The sequence below is a fragment of the Equus przewalskii genome, chromosome 8 (genome assembly GCF_037783145.1).
Source record: "Equus przewalskii isolate Varuska chromosome 8, EquPr2, whole genome shotgun sequence".
Lineage (NCBI taxonomy): Eukaryota > Metazoa > Chordata > Mammalia > Perissodactyla > Equidae > Equus > Equus przewalskii.
Genome location: NC_091838.1, coordinates 81211019 through 81228300, shown reverse-complemented (window position 1 = coordinate 81228300; position 17282 = coordinate 81211019). Strand labels below are relative to the sequence as shown.

At 54.0% G+C, this 17282-nt stretch overlaps 1 protein-coding gene across 3 annotated transcripts in view; it reads left to right on the top strand.

Moving 5' to 3' along the window:
- The window catches only part of AGO2 (argonaute RISC catalytic component 2), a 106751-nt gene that overhangs the window by 70122 nt on the left and 19347 nt on the right, over positions 1–17282 (top strand). For all 3 annotated transcript variants that reach the window (XM_070631032.1, XM_070631033.1, XM_070631034.1), the window contains exons 4-13: positions 2490–2671; positions 4788–4924; positions 5789–5923; positions 6712–6799; positions 8123–8270; positions 9134–9253; positions 9411–9533; positions 12265–12398; positions 14131–14315; positions 15644–15803. In XM_070631032.1, the coding sequence (XP_070487133.1) occupies positions 2490–2671; positions 4788–4924; positions 5789–5923; positions 6712–6799; positions 8123–8270; positions 9134–9253; positions 9411–9533; positions 12265–12398; positions 14131–14315; positions 15644–15803 (1412 nt within the window). The remainder of the gene's footprint in view (positions 1–2489; positions 2672–4787; positions 4925–5788; positions 5924–6711; positions 6800–8122; positions 8271–9133; positions 9254–9410; positions 9534–12264; positions 12399–14130; positions 14316–15643; positions 15804–17282) is intronic.

The following is a 17282-nucleotide window of genomic DNA, read 5'->3' as shown; positions in this document are numbered from 1 at the left end:
TTGCTCACACCTGACAGCAGCCGCCTCCTGTCCCTGCTGGTGTCACCTATCTAGAGTGACTGAACTCCCAGCGAGACTGTGAGTTTTGTCCAAGATAATTTGGAGGGGCAACAATTTGCTTTTCAAAGACATTCATTACTGTGCAAAGTCACAGAAGGTCTTCAATGTCAGCTCCCTGTGCACATTTAAAGCAAGATGTGACCTGCATGTCCCCACTGGAAGGGCCCGTGACGTGGGGCCTGCCAGCTGTGGTGCTGGCATGGGCTCCTCACATAGGCCCCAGGGAGAGCCACCTCAGGGTTGGGACAAGTGTGGTGGCCCCAGGGACCTGCTAGTGCTGTCACTCCTTCCTTAGGAACAGGTGACAGCCAGTTTATGGGGCCTTGTCCCACACAACAGCCGTTTTGGACAAGAAAGCCCTATTGAAACACAGCTGCTCTCGATGCGTTCTCTCCTGGCTCCGTACACAGCTTCTTTGTGTTCTTTGCAGGGCTGTTTCCCTTTCCTTTGCTTCCTAGCTGTGTAGCAGCACCAAAACAGGGCTATTCCCGTCACAGTTCTAATTCTGTCCCCCTGGTGCCTTTCAGACAGAGGGAGTTGAGTGTAGCTTTGGTCTGTCTGGAGAGATTGAATTTCACAGCTGTCTCGCCATTTTCCAGGCCCCGGACTAGTGCTGTTAGCTGATATTTCAGTGTCCATGTTCAGAAGATGGCCGTTGTACCCTTCCAGTGTCACAGACAGCTTTTTATGGGTGCTGGCATCCTCGGTTGGCACACGCACTCTGTGAGGCAGGCAGGCTGCCCTCTTGTCCCATATGTACAGATGGGGCCTGATGGAGCCACCTGCCCACAGTGAGACCATGGGAGGTTACAGAGCTGGGAGCCCCCGTGTCCCATGGATCTCCAGTCCGTGGCCTTTGGATGCTGCGTTGTTGGGACCAAGAGCCTTAGGCTGTTGAGAGATTGAAGCATCTTGGTATGCAGACTGACTCTGCTGGCCAGTAGCCCAGACAGACATGAGGACTGTTCTCAGGCTTGTGTCACAGCTGGCGCCCAGTGCCACCCTGCCCGTGCAGTGTGACATTTCATTTGAAATCTCCATTTTCCCTAAACTGTTAGGTAGGCATACCAGTCAGCGTCTCAAGACGCTGTGCCTGGCAGAGAACATTGTAGAGCCCCTTGTGGGGGCCAAGAGGAGGCCGGACTAGAAACTTTAAAAACATAAGTATCTTTTGCTAAAGGAAAATACATCCTTCTGAATCCCCCCTAGTTTGATTACAGAGGCATTTTTGAAGAATGGCGTTAACAAGCATCCTCTTAGTTACCAGTCACAGAATTGTTCCTCAGGTACACCCGGTGCTGTTGGGTAGGATTGTACGCGATTAGGCTGAAAGCGCCTGCTGTGGAGGTTGATGTGTAAGGTGGAAATTGCCTGGCAGTTTCTCCTGTCGTTCCCCCTCCCGCCTGTCTGCTGCTGCCGTTTCTGAACAGGTGGGCCCAGTCTCTCCATCCTTCTCTGCTGACGTCAGAGCCAGGTGTCTGCCGGTCCACACTGAAGCTTGAGGCTGTTACAGACCGTTGAGCACTCCTGTGAATATTCTGAGGTTCTTCTGAGAATTTTAATTTCTTCCCAGGAAGTTCCGATTTGTCTCGTACTAGTTGAAGCCGTCCTGTCCCTGGTGATGCTGGTCTCGCAGCACTTCCTGCTCAGTGGTGGGGCACAGCGGGTAGGACAGCTCCGGGGAATGCCGCGTGGGGGAGCCGGGCGTGTGACGTCCCCACCGCCCACGGCCTTCGCCTAGATACTCTGACCTTCCCCCGTTTTATTGTGAACGTGTTAGTCAGACAGAGAGTTGAAGGAATCGTAGGATGCACCAGTCTTGATTCTGCATTTGTTAGCGTTTTGCTGTGTTTGCTTTACCCGGTCTATTCCGAGAAGACATTTTGTTAATGATTTATTCACTGCATAACTAGCGTATGAACCCTGAAGGGACCAGAAAGTGCAAACCCCTAGACCCACTACAGCTTTCTCAGTTCCTTTGGAGAAACAGCGAGCTTCCCCTTCCTCTGTCCCAGGAGCAGCCTCAGCCCCATCACCGTCCCCGTCCCCTTCCTCTTCCTCTTCCTGGAGCACCCTCTTGAGAGGCCGCCCCGGACCCCCAGGCTGAGTAGCTGCCGTACAGCTTCCGCCCCACTCCGGCGTTGCCTCCCCAGGATGCGGTCTCTCGACACTTGCCTCTCCCGGCTGCCACTGCGTACAGCATCGGGCGCGGAGTAAGCACTAAATATCTGTGCAAAGAAGAAATCCTCAGTCATTGTGCCAGTGGACTTAAAGGGTGTGCACACACCCACACATGTGTGGTTGATAAAGGACCGACTGAATTTCCCTAACCTAGGAGTGTTCTGGAAGCTGACCCACCACCTTCGAACCCCCCATTAGCTCCTCAAGAGGGAAGCGTGAATAACCGTGTGCTCTGGGTCCCCTCACAGGTGGAGCTGGAGGTTACGTTGCCAGGAGAAGGGAAAGATCGCATCTTCAAGGTGGCCATCAAGTGGGTGTCGTGTGTGAGCTTGCAGGCGTTACATGATGCACTTTCGGGGCGGCTGCCCAGTGTCCCCTTTGAGACGATCCAGGCCTTGGACGTGGTCATGAGGCATTTGCCATCCATGAGGTGAGACCAAAGAACCGGGAGCGTCTGCTTCTGGCCCTGAGGGTCACTTGGAGAATACGACTTCTCTGTCGGTAGAGGAGCTGGTTCTCGGAGGCAGGGTGGTGGTGGTGAGAGGGAACTCTGTGACGAAAATAATGGCAGTGCTAACATGGAGAAAAATTTAGTATAGAAATAAATCACCAGAATTCTCAACCTAGCACAAAAAGATTACCTCCCCGTCTTTGAGCACACTGGTGTGTTGTTCTGTCACTCAGCCTGATATTGTGAGCGGTGTCCTGTTCCTCTCTCACCCTCCCACGTGGCCTTGTAATAGTAGAATCATGTTCCAAGTGCCGTACTTGCCTGAGCGTCCACCGCCTGCAGAAGCCTCTTGGACCCTAGGTGACACGATGGAGGCTTCAGACTTGTTTTTCCTGTGGGATGACTTTGTTACCACAATTCGCCACGCTTGAACTTGTTGGGAGAGAGGATAGGTGGACACTTCACTGGCTGGTGGCTGGGCAGAGGGCTGCACCGGCCCCTATGTGACAGCCATGTGTGAACAAGGCCAGTTCACCACACCCGGACCTCGGGTTTGTCACCCGGGATGCCTGTTCCTTCCACATTCGTGGCACACAGTAGGGCCTCAGGAACTGTGTGAATGGACAAGTGAAAGAAGGAAAACCTGAATGAAACTCCGACAGCCCTCCATGCTGAGGTCTCCCAGTACCGACCAGAGTGCTAGGGTTTGAGGGGAAGGGAGCCTGCCTTTGGCCCTTTCTACATTAGGAAAAGGCACCATGGGGCACCGCATGAGAGTTTAAAGGGTTCTCAGTCTTCAGACTTGGGTGGGGATGACCAAATGCAGGGCAGGCTGTCACTTCTGGCAGGGCTCCTCCCCAGCCCCTGGCATATAATCTGTCACTGCTTGGAACTATTGATGGGAGCAAGGTGGGTGGGTGCAGAAAAGCACAGTCTAGAAAGGTAGGTGGTACCAAAATGTTGAATACAGATTTTAAATGAATGGCAAGAATCACTGTGATTTTTATTTTCTGAATTCCTTTGAATTAATTACCATGTTACTTTTGTAATCAGGGGGGAAAGTCTAATTTCATTTTGGAAAAATAACAGAAAAGGGAGCAGGATTAAGACCTAAGCGTAAAGTGAAAAGGGCCGTCTGCACTATGCGATTGATAATGCAGCCTATGGGTAGATAATGTCACCACCACGACACGTCTTCCCTTTGGAATCCTTAGTGAGGTTGCGTCCCTGGTGACCAGGCACCGTTGGTGCCATTGCAGGGAGACTGTGTCTGCCTCACCCAGATGGCCTCTCACTCTCAGCACACTGCCAATCACTGGCCCTGGAAGGCCCGTGAATCTTCTCACACATCGACCTCACCGTCCCCCGACGCAAGGTCCGAGCTCCTCTCCTCTCACTCCCTGCATGTGGAGCCTATGGTCAGAGGAGCTGAGAGAAACAGGGAATGGATGCCTGGGTACTGCATCTCAGCCTGGTCCCTGGCACAAAGCAGCCAGACTCCCCAAGGCCTGAGGCCGGGCCGGTCCAGCTGCCTCTGTCTGATCGTGGTTGGCGTGCAGCGGACGCTCCTTCCGTCTGCACTTGCTCACCCAACACAGCCCTGTCTAGACAGATGCGAAGTGCTGCACAGATACATGCACTAGAGGATGAACAGTAAGCCTTAACGGGAGAGGACGGTAGGGTCAGAAACACGAGGCAAAGCCGGGCACACTGCATGTGCTCGAGGCCCCGTGCAGCCAGAGCCTGTCCCAGCAGCCACGTGCCCCCGAGCGGGAAGCCCAGTGGGCAGGGGAGCCCAGCTCACAGGAACTTCTCCCTGGGTCTCCACCGTATGTGATACGTTTACACATCTCGCTGTTCCTGCGGCAAGGACGTGCGTCCCCAAGGCTGCGCTTTACACCATGTCCCCCACAGCCAGCCGTGGACACAGGCACCGTGCCGTTGAGTCACAGCAGCTTTACATGGAGAAAAAGGTGGAATTACTGACGAGTGCAAGTGTTAGCCTGCCTGGTCGATGTGGGGGGCCAGCAGACGTGGACTCAGCCTGTTCTTTCCTAAAGACGCGCCTGGTCAGACGAGGGGTCTCTTGTTTCAGGTACACCCCCGTGGGCCGCTCCTTCTTTACCGCCTCCGAGGGCTGCTCCAACCCGCTTGGTGGGGGCCGAGAAGTGTGGTTTGGCTTCCATCAGTCCGTCCGACCTTCTCTTTGGAAAATGATGCTAAATATTGACGGTAAGCAAAACCCTGGTCCTTCTTGTGGGGTGGAGTTGTGGGCTTGCTGAGGGGCAAAGACCTTGGGGAGGGCCCGTGTGGCTGGCTCCAAACAGGCCTTTGTCAGGGCCAGGGATGCTGCATCACGCTGGGCCCGCCTCACCTTCTAGTTAGGTCGGGCACTGGTCCTCACACTTGCCCGTCAGAGCCCCCTGCGGGGTCCACTCCAGAGAGTGTGGTTCAGGGGTGGGGGCTGAGGTGGGCCTGAAATCTGCATCTCTAACAAGTTCCCAGATGCTGCTGGTATACACTGGGGCAGGTTCGGGTTTTCTTGAGACTGGTGAATGGGCCTCCCGCTGCTAGCTCCCCTTTGTGTCACGTGTTCATTTCAGCCTGGTCGGTCCGAGCACAGGGTAGCTGAGTAGGCATCAGCCCCGTCTGTCACCTTCCGGCTGGGCTCCTTCAGGTCTGGGGGTTGCCTGCCCCCTTGGGAGACTCAGCTCTTCCCAGCGTTGGATCACACAGGGAGTGGTCAGCTTCAGAGAGATGTAGACCAAGGGTAGCCAGGAAATCGAGGGCTTATGGTTGTCATCATCTGTTGGGTGCTTTAAACCCAGTTTTATCCTCAGAAGGTGACTTTCTCTCTAGACTCTACCAACCCCTTACTGTTGCCCGTGACCAGAGGGAGTGTCAGCAGCCTGTGACCAGGCACGAACCCCTCCTCTGGCTCTGTCCCGCCTCTGAGGCCCGAGGGTGAACTCTGCCACGCTCGTCCCTGGGCCGCGGCAGGTGCTCCAGGCTGTTGGGGGTCGGCCATGGAAAGGGCACCATCGAGCCAACCTCAGTCCTGCTTTAGCTTTTGTCTCTTTCTTTTCCCACCTACAGTCTCAGCAACAGCGTTTTATAAGGCACAGCCAGTGATCGAGTTTGTTTGTGAAGTTTTGGATTTTAAAAGTATTGAAGAGCAACAAAAACCTCTGACAGATTCCCAAAGGGTGAAGTTTACCAAAGAAATCAAAGGTAACTCACTGCCTATGTGTTGGGGTGGCGGCCGCAAGGCCCTGCTCCTCGCTGTGCGTCTTGAGTTCTGGCTCCTACCCGTGTTTCTAAGGGGCTGGGGGCGGCCGGAGAAAGGAGCCATCACGTGCATTACACCCATTTCACGGGTGGGGGTAGGAATGTTCTAAATAAATGGCTTTCTGTGCGGGGTGAGGAACAGATCTGTGAGCCGGCAGTGTCCCCCTTGTGGGTGTCAGGACCAGAGGGCAGCAGCACTGTCTCGTGACATTCTCGAGCAGGAGGCACCTTCTCATTCCTGTCATTTAACCCCCACAAGTCTGGCCCCGCTGAAGCTGATTTCCATTTGGGGAAACACAGTCCGGGGTCAGTCACCTGGCTTGGGTCCTCCTGCCCGTCAGTGGAGACTTGGCGGTCCCCTCTGCACCTGTCCTTTTCAGAGGGCATTCTAAAGGCCATCAGCAGTCCTCGCTCTAAAAATAGTCCTGAAAGAAGTACAGAAAGCTGGGCTGGCAGACACCATGCTCTCAGCTGAGCCCATGGTCTCCTTTCAAGACCAGTGTCCTGGCTCCAGCCTTGGCATTTCTGGGATGGAGGGCGTCCCTCTGGGTGAGGTGGGCCCAGCCCAGGGTCACCCCCTCTCAGGGCGAGAGAGCCCCACAGCTGCTCCAGAACGCCCTCGATGTGGGTCTGTGGGCGCAGTTCCTGTAAAAACCGGTCTGAAGGTGGGCGTTGTGCCCCGGGCCCGGGCCGAGCCCTGCCGCTGAAGCGCGGCTGTTCTGTGTTGCCAGGTCTAAAGGTGGAGATAACGCACTGCGGGCAGATGAAGAGGAAGTATCGCGTCTGCAACGTGACCCGGCGGCCCGCCAGCCACCAAACGTAAACGGCCCTCCTTTCAAACTCACATCAGCTCTGACCTTCACTGTCACTCAGATGTCCAAACTCTGGAGCAGTGACTCTTCTGGAAAGGACTTTTATTCTAGTTGTGAAATTCCAAAACTACATCTTTGGCTCAGTCAGTTCCAGACTTCAGCTAATGAAATAAAACAATGAAATTCCACCTGTCTGGGAGGGGAGGGGGTGGTGGCTCCCTGTCCATCTTCTTCCTTGAGTTTTATAGGCGAGAGAAGGAGTTTTTTGTTTGTTTTCCAGTCCTCGGTGCTGAGGGTAGTCCTGGGAGGGAGGGGCGTCAGTGGACGAGGCCCGGACTCGCAGGCACAGCCCGACCCAGGCTGGTGCTGGGGCATTCGTCTCACGCTATGTGCTCTGCCGTTATTTCATGGAGTTTGGGATCCAGATCCTGTAGTAACTAGCCTGCCCACAAGGAGACGGTGCGCCTTAGGTTGTCTGTGTTCATTTGGGAGGAAAAGTGATAGATTTGGCCCCTGCAATCCACCTTGAGGTCCTCTGGGTCCAGTGAGGACTCGTTTGTTTCTGCCTTGGTCATTCTGTGGAAGATGCCTGGTCTGTCACTAGGCACTGGGGACACCACGATGCCCAGTGCCCAGTCGAGCAGGAGGGCGAGAGAAGCCTGTGTGCTGGTCCCTGTGATCTCCTCCAACCGATCAGAGCAGAGGAGCTGGTAGACATCCCCTGGCCTGAGCCGGCACGGAGGCCCACTCGCCCATGCGTGCAGGACACCACCATGTCCCCCATCCCTGCACACGGGCTTCTCCTGCCTTAGCCCAACCACATGTGCCGTGGATGCCCAAGCAGACCCGGCCGTCCCTTTCTTTACCCTCTCCTGGAAGGTTTCAGGTTCTCTGGGGTGGGCATCAGGAGCACTTGGCCCATAAATGGCTTTCAGAGTCATTCGAATCCGTGGTCAGCTGGAAGGTGCACAGGCCGTTGTTTCTGGATTTGTCCTCATTTGTCCTGAATCCCTTACATATACTGTAGACACCGTGTGTCATTTGTGATTATTGCATATTGTAGGCATGTAGGTATTTTTCATTTCCCAACTCCAGAGATAAAAGTTTAGGGACTCAGGAATATTCCAGATAACCCAGAGGGTGCGATTTGGTTTGGATCCCTGGGAAGTGCTTTGAAGATTTGCTCCCCGCACATCACCCTGCAGCTTCTGACCTCGGAAAGCAGACCCACTAGTGCAGCCCTGGATGAGCGGGCGTGTGCAGGGCTCTGCTCCCTGGCCCCCGGGGGTCCTGGGAGCTCTGGGCCTGAGCCCCCTCTCTGCTTCCCTAGGTTCCCGCTGCAGCAGGAGAGCGGGCAGACGGTGGAGTGCACAGTGGCCCAGTACTTCAAGGACAGGCACAAGCTGGTTCTGCGCTATCCCCACCTCCCATGTTTACAAGTCGGACAGGAGCAGAAACACACCTACCTTCCCCTCGAGGCAAGTCCCACCTCCCTCGCGTCTGTGGGCTGGTAGAGCTTCTGCGGGTGGGGGCCGTGCAGCCCAGACAAATGGCAAGGGCCCAACTTGGCTCCCAAACTTGGTCATCCCTGCCACTGTGGGGCCTCGGGCAGGTTAATGGATGCCGTCGAGCCTCAGTTTCCCCATTAATGTGGTGGGCTTGATAACTGTCTCCTAGGATTCATGTGAGTTGAGAGCATGGGACCTGCTGGGCAGAGTAGAAAGTGCTCAGAAAATATACTGTCTTTCTTCGTTTCTTGTCTAAAATTCTCTTCTTGTTTGAAAAATCCTTGCTTTGGGAAAGATCAAATGCTGAAACTAAGACACGAGTTTTAACTCTTTTTCCGTTAGTGCTTTAAATTCTTAGTAGTGGTCCAGTTGCTCAACATCTGAGGCCTTGGTTTGGTTTTTCCCTTGCCATTGTCCAGAAGGTAGACTTCCTTCCCATCCGCAGGCAGCTTTATACTCCCACGTTCTGAGGACAGTGTCTACAAAACCCAACCTCAGGACGCCGACCAGCCCGTGCTGGCGACTGGTCTCCGAGGCTGTGCCACCTTTTACCAGTGCAGTTCCGGACTCGTGTTTGTATTACGCTGGGTCTACTTAGGTGGGTATTTCTGTTGTCAGCCAAAGGGCTGTGGAGCAGCCTTGCAGCCATGCTGTTCCTCGTGGCTCTCAGGAACAGCCACCACCAGCGGCATTTACGTGGTGTTTCACAGTTTACACTTGAGGAAGAGATGTGTCCCAGGCAGAGCCAGGGCATTAGTCCTTGTGCTTGCCCTCAGCCGTGCCAGCTCCCCCAGCACTAGTGCTGACACCATGTTTGTGCATCCTCTTCATAGGTCTGTAACATAGTGGCAGGACAGAGATGTATAAAAAAGTTGACTGACAATCAGACCTCAACCATGATCAGAGCGACTGCCAGGTCAGCGCCCGATCGGCAAGAAGAGATTAGCAAACTGGTGAGTGTCTCCTCCTCGGGGCCAGTCCTGGGGTGGGGGCAGCCTCGGGAGTCCAGTGCCCAGGACAGGGAGCCCCTAATGATTTGCACAATATGGCTTCTAGAAAGAAACAAAAACCACCTGTGACTCTGTGCCTCTTCTTTCTTCCCTTTTCAAGATGAGAAGTGCAAGTTTTAATACCGATCCGTATGTTCGTGAATTTGGCATCATGGTCAAGGACGAGATGACAGATGTGACTGGGCGGGTCCTCCAGCCACCCTCCATCCTCTACGGGGGCAGGGTACGTGGAAGGCGGGGCCAGGAGAATGGCTTGTGGGTGTTGGGAGTGTGTGGTGGCAAGTTGATGGCAGAGCCGCAGCATTTGACCCTTTTCAGGGTGGAACCATCACCACAAGTGTAGACCATGGCCAGGGTACCACAGGTGTAGACCATGGCCAAGGTAAAGGACTCTTCCACCTCTCCTCCAACCCTTCTGGCAGTTACGGTGCTTTGCAAAGGGCTGCCTTTCCTTGGCCCTTGTGAAGTTTTCAGAATTACCCTTTTTCTTTTCAAAAGGTAATTTTTGTTATCCCGTCAAAATTTTAAAAACATGGTTGTTTGTATGATGGATTCTCTGCCAGTGATGAATTATTTTCCAGAAGCTTCTACTGATTTTCCGTTTCTAACGTCTGTTTTGGAGGTATTTGGTAGCAAGTATAGCAGGTAGTCCCAGGCACAGGGTTTTCTGTTTGTTTGTTTTTGCCTGTTCAACCTCTAGCTTTTTTCAGATGGACTCGAAGGTGTCCTGACCATTGAGCCCTTTAGAGCTCACAAGAAGGGTCTTCTCTCACTCGCTCTTGGGCTCAGCATTTCTGGGTGGGTGGGCAGAGCCTGGGGGCCTTCCCCTCAAAGATCGCTGGCTTGGCTCTTCAGCAAACACCGGTGAAGCGGTTCTGCCTGACGCGACAGCTTTCTCTCCGATGGCACGTTACTCTGGTTCTCAGGACCTGATGCAAGGTTTAGTTTAGTTTTGTTTGTAGGGTTTTTCCTTTCTTAATAATTTTTATTTTTTAAAATGTTTCACAGTTTAAAAGGTACGAAAAGTTAATGTAAGAAGTCTCTTTTTTCCCAGCTGTCGGCTGCTTCCCAGGAAGCAGTTGGTGTTCCCTTTCTCCTTTCTAAGGTCACCTAGGGATTATCATGTATTTTTTTCACCCCTTTTTATGCAAATAGCAGCATATTAAATACACTCTGTGCCATGCTTTTTTTTTTGCTTGGCATTTTCTCTTAGAGCCCTCAGAGATCTTGGCGATGATTCCACATGGACATGACAGTGGCTCCTTCTCTGACTGTTGCCTGGGTGCCCTGTCCTTGCAGTGGGCGTGGGTGGTGCTCCCCATTCTCTGGTGGAGGACTTCGGAGCAAGGCCTCTTGACTCCTTCTCACCTTACGTGTGCACCTACTGTGCCCGGACACTGCAGACAAGCACCTTTTTAGCCCCCTGGCAACCGTAGGAGGAAGGGCCTTTGAGTTTCTTTCACAAGTAAGTGACGAGATGCCCAAGAAAAGTGAGAGATGTACGTGGCCCTCACGAGGTAACACCAAGATCGCAAATGCTGTGTTTTTTCGCTGTCCCATACTCATCTGTTTCACCGACTTTCCATCTCTTAGTAAAGACAGGAGTGGTCTGGAAAACGGAATAGCTCTTGTAATCTAACCTTGCAAAAAATATTAGAATTGTAGGGATTCAAAGTTCAAAATGCTTCTAAATGAAGAGATTTCCCCAGAGTTCTGAAATATTTTAGTGGGAACAAACACTCCTCATCTCCTGCCCTACCCATTGTCTACTGTTAGAGCAGAACATTTAGCCGTCCGCCAGGGGATGATTGGCAGTGTCTAGAGACAAGCGTCTAGTAAGCAAAGAGTGCTACCATCCCACATGCACAGGACAGCCCCCCAACTGTCATCCCCCCAGATGTCAGGAGTGCCGAGGCTGAGAAACACACTGAGGGTCAGAGCCCATTTTTATTAAGACTCTGTGTGTGTGTGTTTTTACTAAGACTGGAATGCCAGACCATTGGTGCTGGCTACTCTTAGAGAGGAGGCTGGCGGAAGCAGGGCAGTAGTTATAAAACTATAGGAAACTAAAGCATTCATCGCTATAATATTTGGTTTTTACAACAGGCTTATATTACTTTTGTAAGAAAAAAAGTTTTATGCTAAAAACACTTCTGCAGAGTAAATGACAGCAACTCACATGCAGCCCTGCCCTCCTGCACATGGCCCCTCCTGACCATCCGTCACCCTCCAGAATCACTTCAAGGCAATTCAGAGATTCCTTAGATGACGGTGTTAGGACCTGGTGCTTTCTGGTTGAGATGACAAAATTAGGTGGAGGCATTACTTGCTATTTCTCTTTCCCAAAGGAATTAGCTTTGTGGAATGTGGGATGTGGAGTCGGGGGAGTGAGGGCTCAGTCCCAACTGGCCTGTCCGCTGCCTGGCCACGGGACCGGAAAGAAGCACTTTGACTTCTCTTCCCTTCCCTGGCTGCCTTTCTGATAGTTGATAAGGTAAAATAAATGAAAGCATTTTATAAATGAGGAGGCCTTCCTGTGGCATCACAGGGTGCTTCCATTCTTCCGGGCTACCCATGATGTTGGAGGCAGCTCTGGACCCTCTCTGCTCTCCTCCTTGGCCCTATCCGTCCTCTGTCCACCACTCCCTCCAAACATCCTTTTGTCCCTCTCTGTCCACTCCTCATCCACTCCTCCATCCCTCTGTCCTTCTATCCACCCATCCCTCCATCCTCTGTCCATCTCTTCATCCTTCCATCCATCTGTCCATCCTGCAGACATCTGCGGGCCCCCTGCAGCGTTAGGCAGCACAGACGGGAGACTGCATGAAGGTTCAGTTCTTAGCCTCAGGAGCCCCCATTTGTCAGACCAACAGCAGTAGAGAGAGTGACAAAATCCAAGGTCAGAGGAGTATGTCTCCCATTTTTTCTCACTCTAAACTTCTTGCTGTTTGCAGAATAAAGCGATTGCCACCCCTGTCCAGGGCGTCTGGGACATGAGGAACAAGCAGTTTCATACGGGCATTGAGATCAAGGTGTGGGCCATTGCGTGCTTCGCCCCCCAGCGCCAGTGCACGGAAGTCCACCTTAAGTAAGGCCGCTTGAAGGCCAGAGCACCTGGCCTTAGATGGGCAGGGACAGAGTGGCTGCGGGGAAGGCCGCTCTCGGGGCTGGGGGCTGGGGGCAGGGGTGGGCTCAGTTCTGATAGCAGGGATCGGCAGCCTTGCCCTGTAGAGAACACTTGTGGGGGTGGGCGGGGCCCGGAAACGTGGGCCGCCTCAAGGCTGCTTTTACTTCTTGGGCCCATTATGGAGTAAGTGTGGAAAAGTAGTGCCGATTATGTAAGGAACAAAACAGTAAGTGAAGAATAAGTTTAAAACTTAGGAGCAAAAGAGGAAATTGCATACAGTGAACTAAAATTGTTTTTAAAAAACACTTCAATTTCCTATTTCTGTGTCAACCCAGCCTGGCCCAGGCATCAGACCCTTTGAAAGTAGCACCATAAACATGTAGCTTTGTCACTCACGCTTTTGTGCCAAACATACTCAACAGGGTAAAAGAAAGCCATTGCTTCCCACCTCCCTTGAGAGGAAGCAGGAGGAAAACTGCAAAGTCTGAGAAGCATGGCAGATGATTCTGAAAAGCTGCGGCTTGTAGAAAGTTCTGCGGGGGCTGGCCCAGTGGCACAGCAGTTAAGCTCATGCTCTGTGTTGGGGGCCTGGGGTTTGCAGGTTCAGGTCCCGGGTGTGGACCTACACACAGCTTATCAAGCCATGCTGTGGTGGCGTCCCACGTACAAAATAGAGGAAGACGGGCATAGATGTTAGTTCGTGGCCAATCTTCCTCACCAAACAAAAAGAAAGAAAGTTCTTGAGAGCTGTCTGTCAGAGGCTGTCTTTCTTCCATGCCGCCATCGGAACAAGCTGTCGTTTATTCAGCTGGAAGCACAGGGAGGGCTTGGGAAGCAGGCTAAAGGTTGGGGTCTGGACACCGAGCGCCTCTCCTCCCTGCTTTCTGTCTTTGGCCGTCATTTCATTTGCCTGGAGCTGGGTGGCCCCGATGTAAATTCACACACAGATAGGAGTGCAGGTGCACGCTCGTGTATTTCCCTACCTGCGTTCGTGTAGGAGGCCGAACACTGGCTGGGTTGGATTGGAGTGTCCTTACCCTCATTATAGAAAGCGACGTTATTTTTATTACTAAGCTTAAAATAGAAGCGGTGGCTCTGTGTCGCGCCCGCCTGCGCCCGCACAAGGCCAGCGGCGGCAGCTGCAGCCTTCCCCCAGCTGTGGGTGGTGGTTTTCTCCCGTGATTATGTCATCCACATCCAAGTTGTGCACACGAGAATAACTGGGGGAAGAGATCCAAGGGGACTGCCAGCTCGCAGTCTTCCTCACTCTGACAACGTGTGGCGCCCGGAGCTGGTGTGCTGGCTGCGTTCTGAACCAGCACTCGGCCTGGTCTGTCCTGCTGCACGTGCGGCAGCCACTCCACGCAGCACTTTAAAAAGACGGCACTTGTCACCGCAACCTGGGAGCGTCACAGCTGGTGCGGCAGCATGGGTGTGAGTGGAAGTCTTCTGGTGTGTCGTGCAAAATAGCCACAAGTGACTTTTCAGTGAGCTGTGTGTGTGCCTAGCATCCGTCACGTTTTTCGGAAGTGAGCATGTTGACGTGGCCTTGTCCAGGACGTTGATTCTGAGCTCAGTAAGAACGGTCTTGGGTTTGGTTTTGTTAGAATTGTGCCCTTCACTGAGGGCCTGTGGTGCGTCTGTATCCTTTGGTGCTTGTGGCGCATTTGGTGTAACGTGCCTTCTCCTTCAGGTCCTTCACAGAGCAGCTCAGAAAGATCTCCAGAGATGCTGGGATGCCCATCCAGGGCCAGCCGTGCTTCTGTAAATATGCCCAGGGGGCGGACAGCGTGGAGCCCATGTTCAGGCATCTGAAGAACACGTACGCCGGCCTTCAGCTGGTGGTGGTCATCCTGCCTGGCAAAACCCCTGTTTACGGTAGGCCTTCGGCAGCCCTCTGGCTTGTGGGTGCTTGTCGCACCCTGAGCTCTTTGTGTTTGTGCCTCTGAGGAGGAGCTCGCTCCCGCCATGCGGGCACTGAGAAAGACAAGGTGGTTTCCGTCGCTGCCAGGCAAGGGCTCAGGGCCACCCTCGCCAGCCTCGTCTGAGGCCACAGTCCCTGGAAGCCAGCACGTGGGCAGTCATCTTATCCACTGCTGACTCGAATTCTGGCCAGAAGGAGGGACATTCACTCAGGGCACTCAGGGTCATCCACAAGGGGGCCGTCTGTCTGCAATCTCTGTGCTCACTTCAGAATTCTCTAGAAGTTCTTCAGAGTCCTTCACACCAGATGGCAATTGCACATTCATTCAGTTCAAATTGACCAGGCCTCTGTGATGATGTCCCAGGCCCTGGAGAACTCAGAGATTAACCAGACAGCCTTCCGTTCTGGGAGCTCCCAGGCCGGTGGGGAGGATGTGTAGGCAGTGATCATCCAGCAGGGTGGCAGGCGCTCCCTGAGGTCTGTCGGGAGCACTGTGGGAAGGAGCCCAGTGGCTCCCAGGGGCAGTTGTTTGGAATGCGAGCCTGTGGTGTGTGGGGGCCGTGGGGCAAAGGGAAGAGGGTGAGACTTGATTGGTGTCACCGACCAGATCTCCTGTCTAGGCAGTGACAGAATACAGGCATACAAAGTCACGCTGCTCCCCTCCAAGGTGCATATCCAGACAAAAGAGGGAAAGAGAAAGCCCTTGCAGTTTCCATCCGTTTCCACAGGACTGCCCAGGGAGCAGGTGACCAGCTGCTTCGTGAAAGAGTCCAGAAACAGAGGGGTGTGGGCGTCGATAGGTCTTTGATGTTGGATTTGCATTTGCTGAGGATCTTGAGGATGCCAGAGTTTTTATTTTTAACTACTCACGCATTTTCTTGCAACTCTGAGCGCTCTGATAGAAGGTGGCACTGCAGTCAGGATGCTAAGCCCTCGGTCCCAGACTGGCTCTGCCTGTGCTGCCCGTGCCATCCTGGATAAGTGACTGAGATGGGCTTCGCTCCCGAGTGAGGGTGAGGCTTCCACAGGCAGTGTAGGCGTGCGCAGTGCTGGGGCCACTGGTGGAGCCCGGGTGCCCTGACCTCCCTCTGCCTGCCAGGCACCCTCTCCCACAGCTTGGCTACAGATGGCGCTGGGCAGACGAGCCTGACGCAGCTGCCGTGGTTGCTTACTCACGTGCCCCTTTGCAGTTTCTGCAGAGGGGGCGGCCAGGGCTTTCGGGGCAAGCTAAGGAAGGGGTGCCTGTGAGAGCCATCGCATGTCCACCTTTTGTGCTTCACAGCCGAGGTCAAGCGCGTGGGAGACACGGTGTTAGGGATGGCCACACAGTGTGTGCAGATGAAGAATGTGCAGAGGACCACGCCACAGACCCTGTCCAACCTCTGCTTGAAGATCAATGTCAAACTGGGAGGCGTGAACAACATCCTACTGCCCCAGGGGAGGTAAGGCTGGCCCTTCTGCCATGTGTGGAGTGTTAACTGCGTGATGCCCATTGGGATGGGGGTGGTGCACAGGTAGGCGGGGTTGGCTCAGCTGTGCCAAGCGCTGTCCTGGACATGACAGATAATAGACGTGAGTAAGACACAGGGCCCGGTTGCTCATGCTCTAGGGGACCCTAGGCATCTGCGGGGCATTGAGTGCCGTGACCAGCTTCCCTGAGAGAGAGGAAGACAGACTGCAGGGACCAGAGAAGAAGGGACTCCTCACCCCATCCCCGGCCAGGGGTCCCACAACGTGAGACATGGTGGCTGCACTGTGGAAGGGAGCGAGCCAGGCAGAGGAGGGAGCCCTGAAGGACCAGGAGACGGGCTCCCTGATGAGAGTTCATCCCCTGGAGCGCGGAGCCACGGCTGCCTGCCATGTAGACCTGAGTGCTCCCTGTGCTTCCCAAGCCAGGCTGGTGCGGATGCTGCCTGGTGCTGCCCATGCTGGCAACGTAGCCCTTTGGACTGAAAAGCTCTGCATGGGAGCTCGCCATCGGGGGGTTTCAGGCCGAGGCCAGGATCTGTGGCCAGGTGCTAGGGGCCGAGGGGAGGGGGAGGTTGGAGCTGCAGGGTCCTCAGTTACCTCCTGGGCCTGGCGTGCAGCCCTGGGTGCTTGAGGACAGGGCCAAGATTAGCTTTTGCCCTCAGAGACCAGCAGCCTCTGATGCAGGCAAGATGAGAGGACTCCATCAAGAGAGATTGTGGAGGAAATTGTATCGTTGAAGAACCCAGCAATTGTCTTAGCATTTGAAAGGCAGACACTGGCACTGTCAGGTTGTTTGACGCACTCGCCCTCCACTGACTCAGACGGGCCTCGTGCAGGAGTAGTGCTCGTGAAGGCAGTCGGCATCCTTGCTGCTTTCGTTTATTTGGAAAATAGGCATTAATGAGCACTAACCGTGTGCAGAGCCCTCCAGCCTGTGCTGAGGTTGCCCCAGTGTTCACGCAGCTGAGTGAGCATCCGAATCAGCTGCATGCCTTGTTAAACGACGGAGGTTCTGATCCCATCTGGATTAGGACCCAAGTGCCTGCCTTGCTAGCAAGTTGCCAGATGGTGCTACTGCTGGTCCAGGGACCACACTTTGAGAAGCGCTGAGATACTGTTGACTGGAAGGAGTTGGTTGAGTTCATTCGGAGGCAGCGTGGTAAAGTGGAAAGAGCCCAGACTTAGAGTCTGACAGGCTTGTACCTGGATATTGGCTCTGCATTGAGGGGACCCTCTGCTCACTCGGTCCACGGGAGTGAGGACCTGTTGAGAGCAGGTGGTAAACCAAAGGTGCCGTTCGCTCGGTCAGCAGGTCCTGTGTTGATTGAGTGCCTACTGTGTGCCCGGAGTTGGGGCCAGAGCAGGGAGGACAGGGACCACAGTCCTAGCCCTCTAATGGAGGGACCCGTACAAGAGGGTCCATAACTGCGTCACATTTGACTTTACAGGTG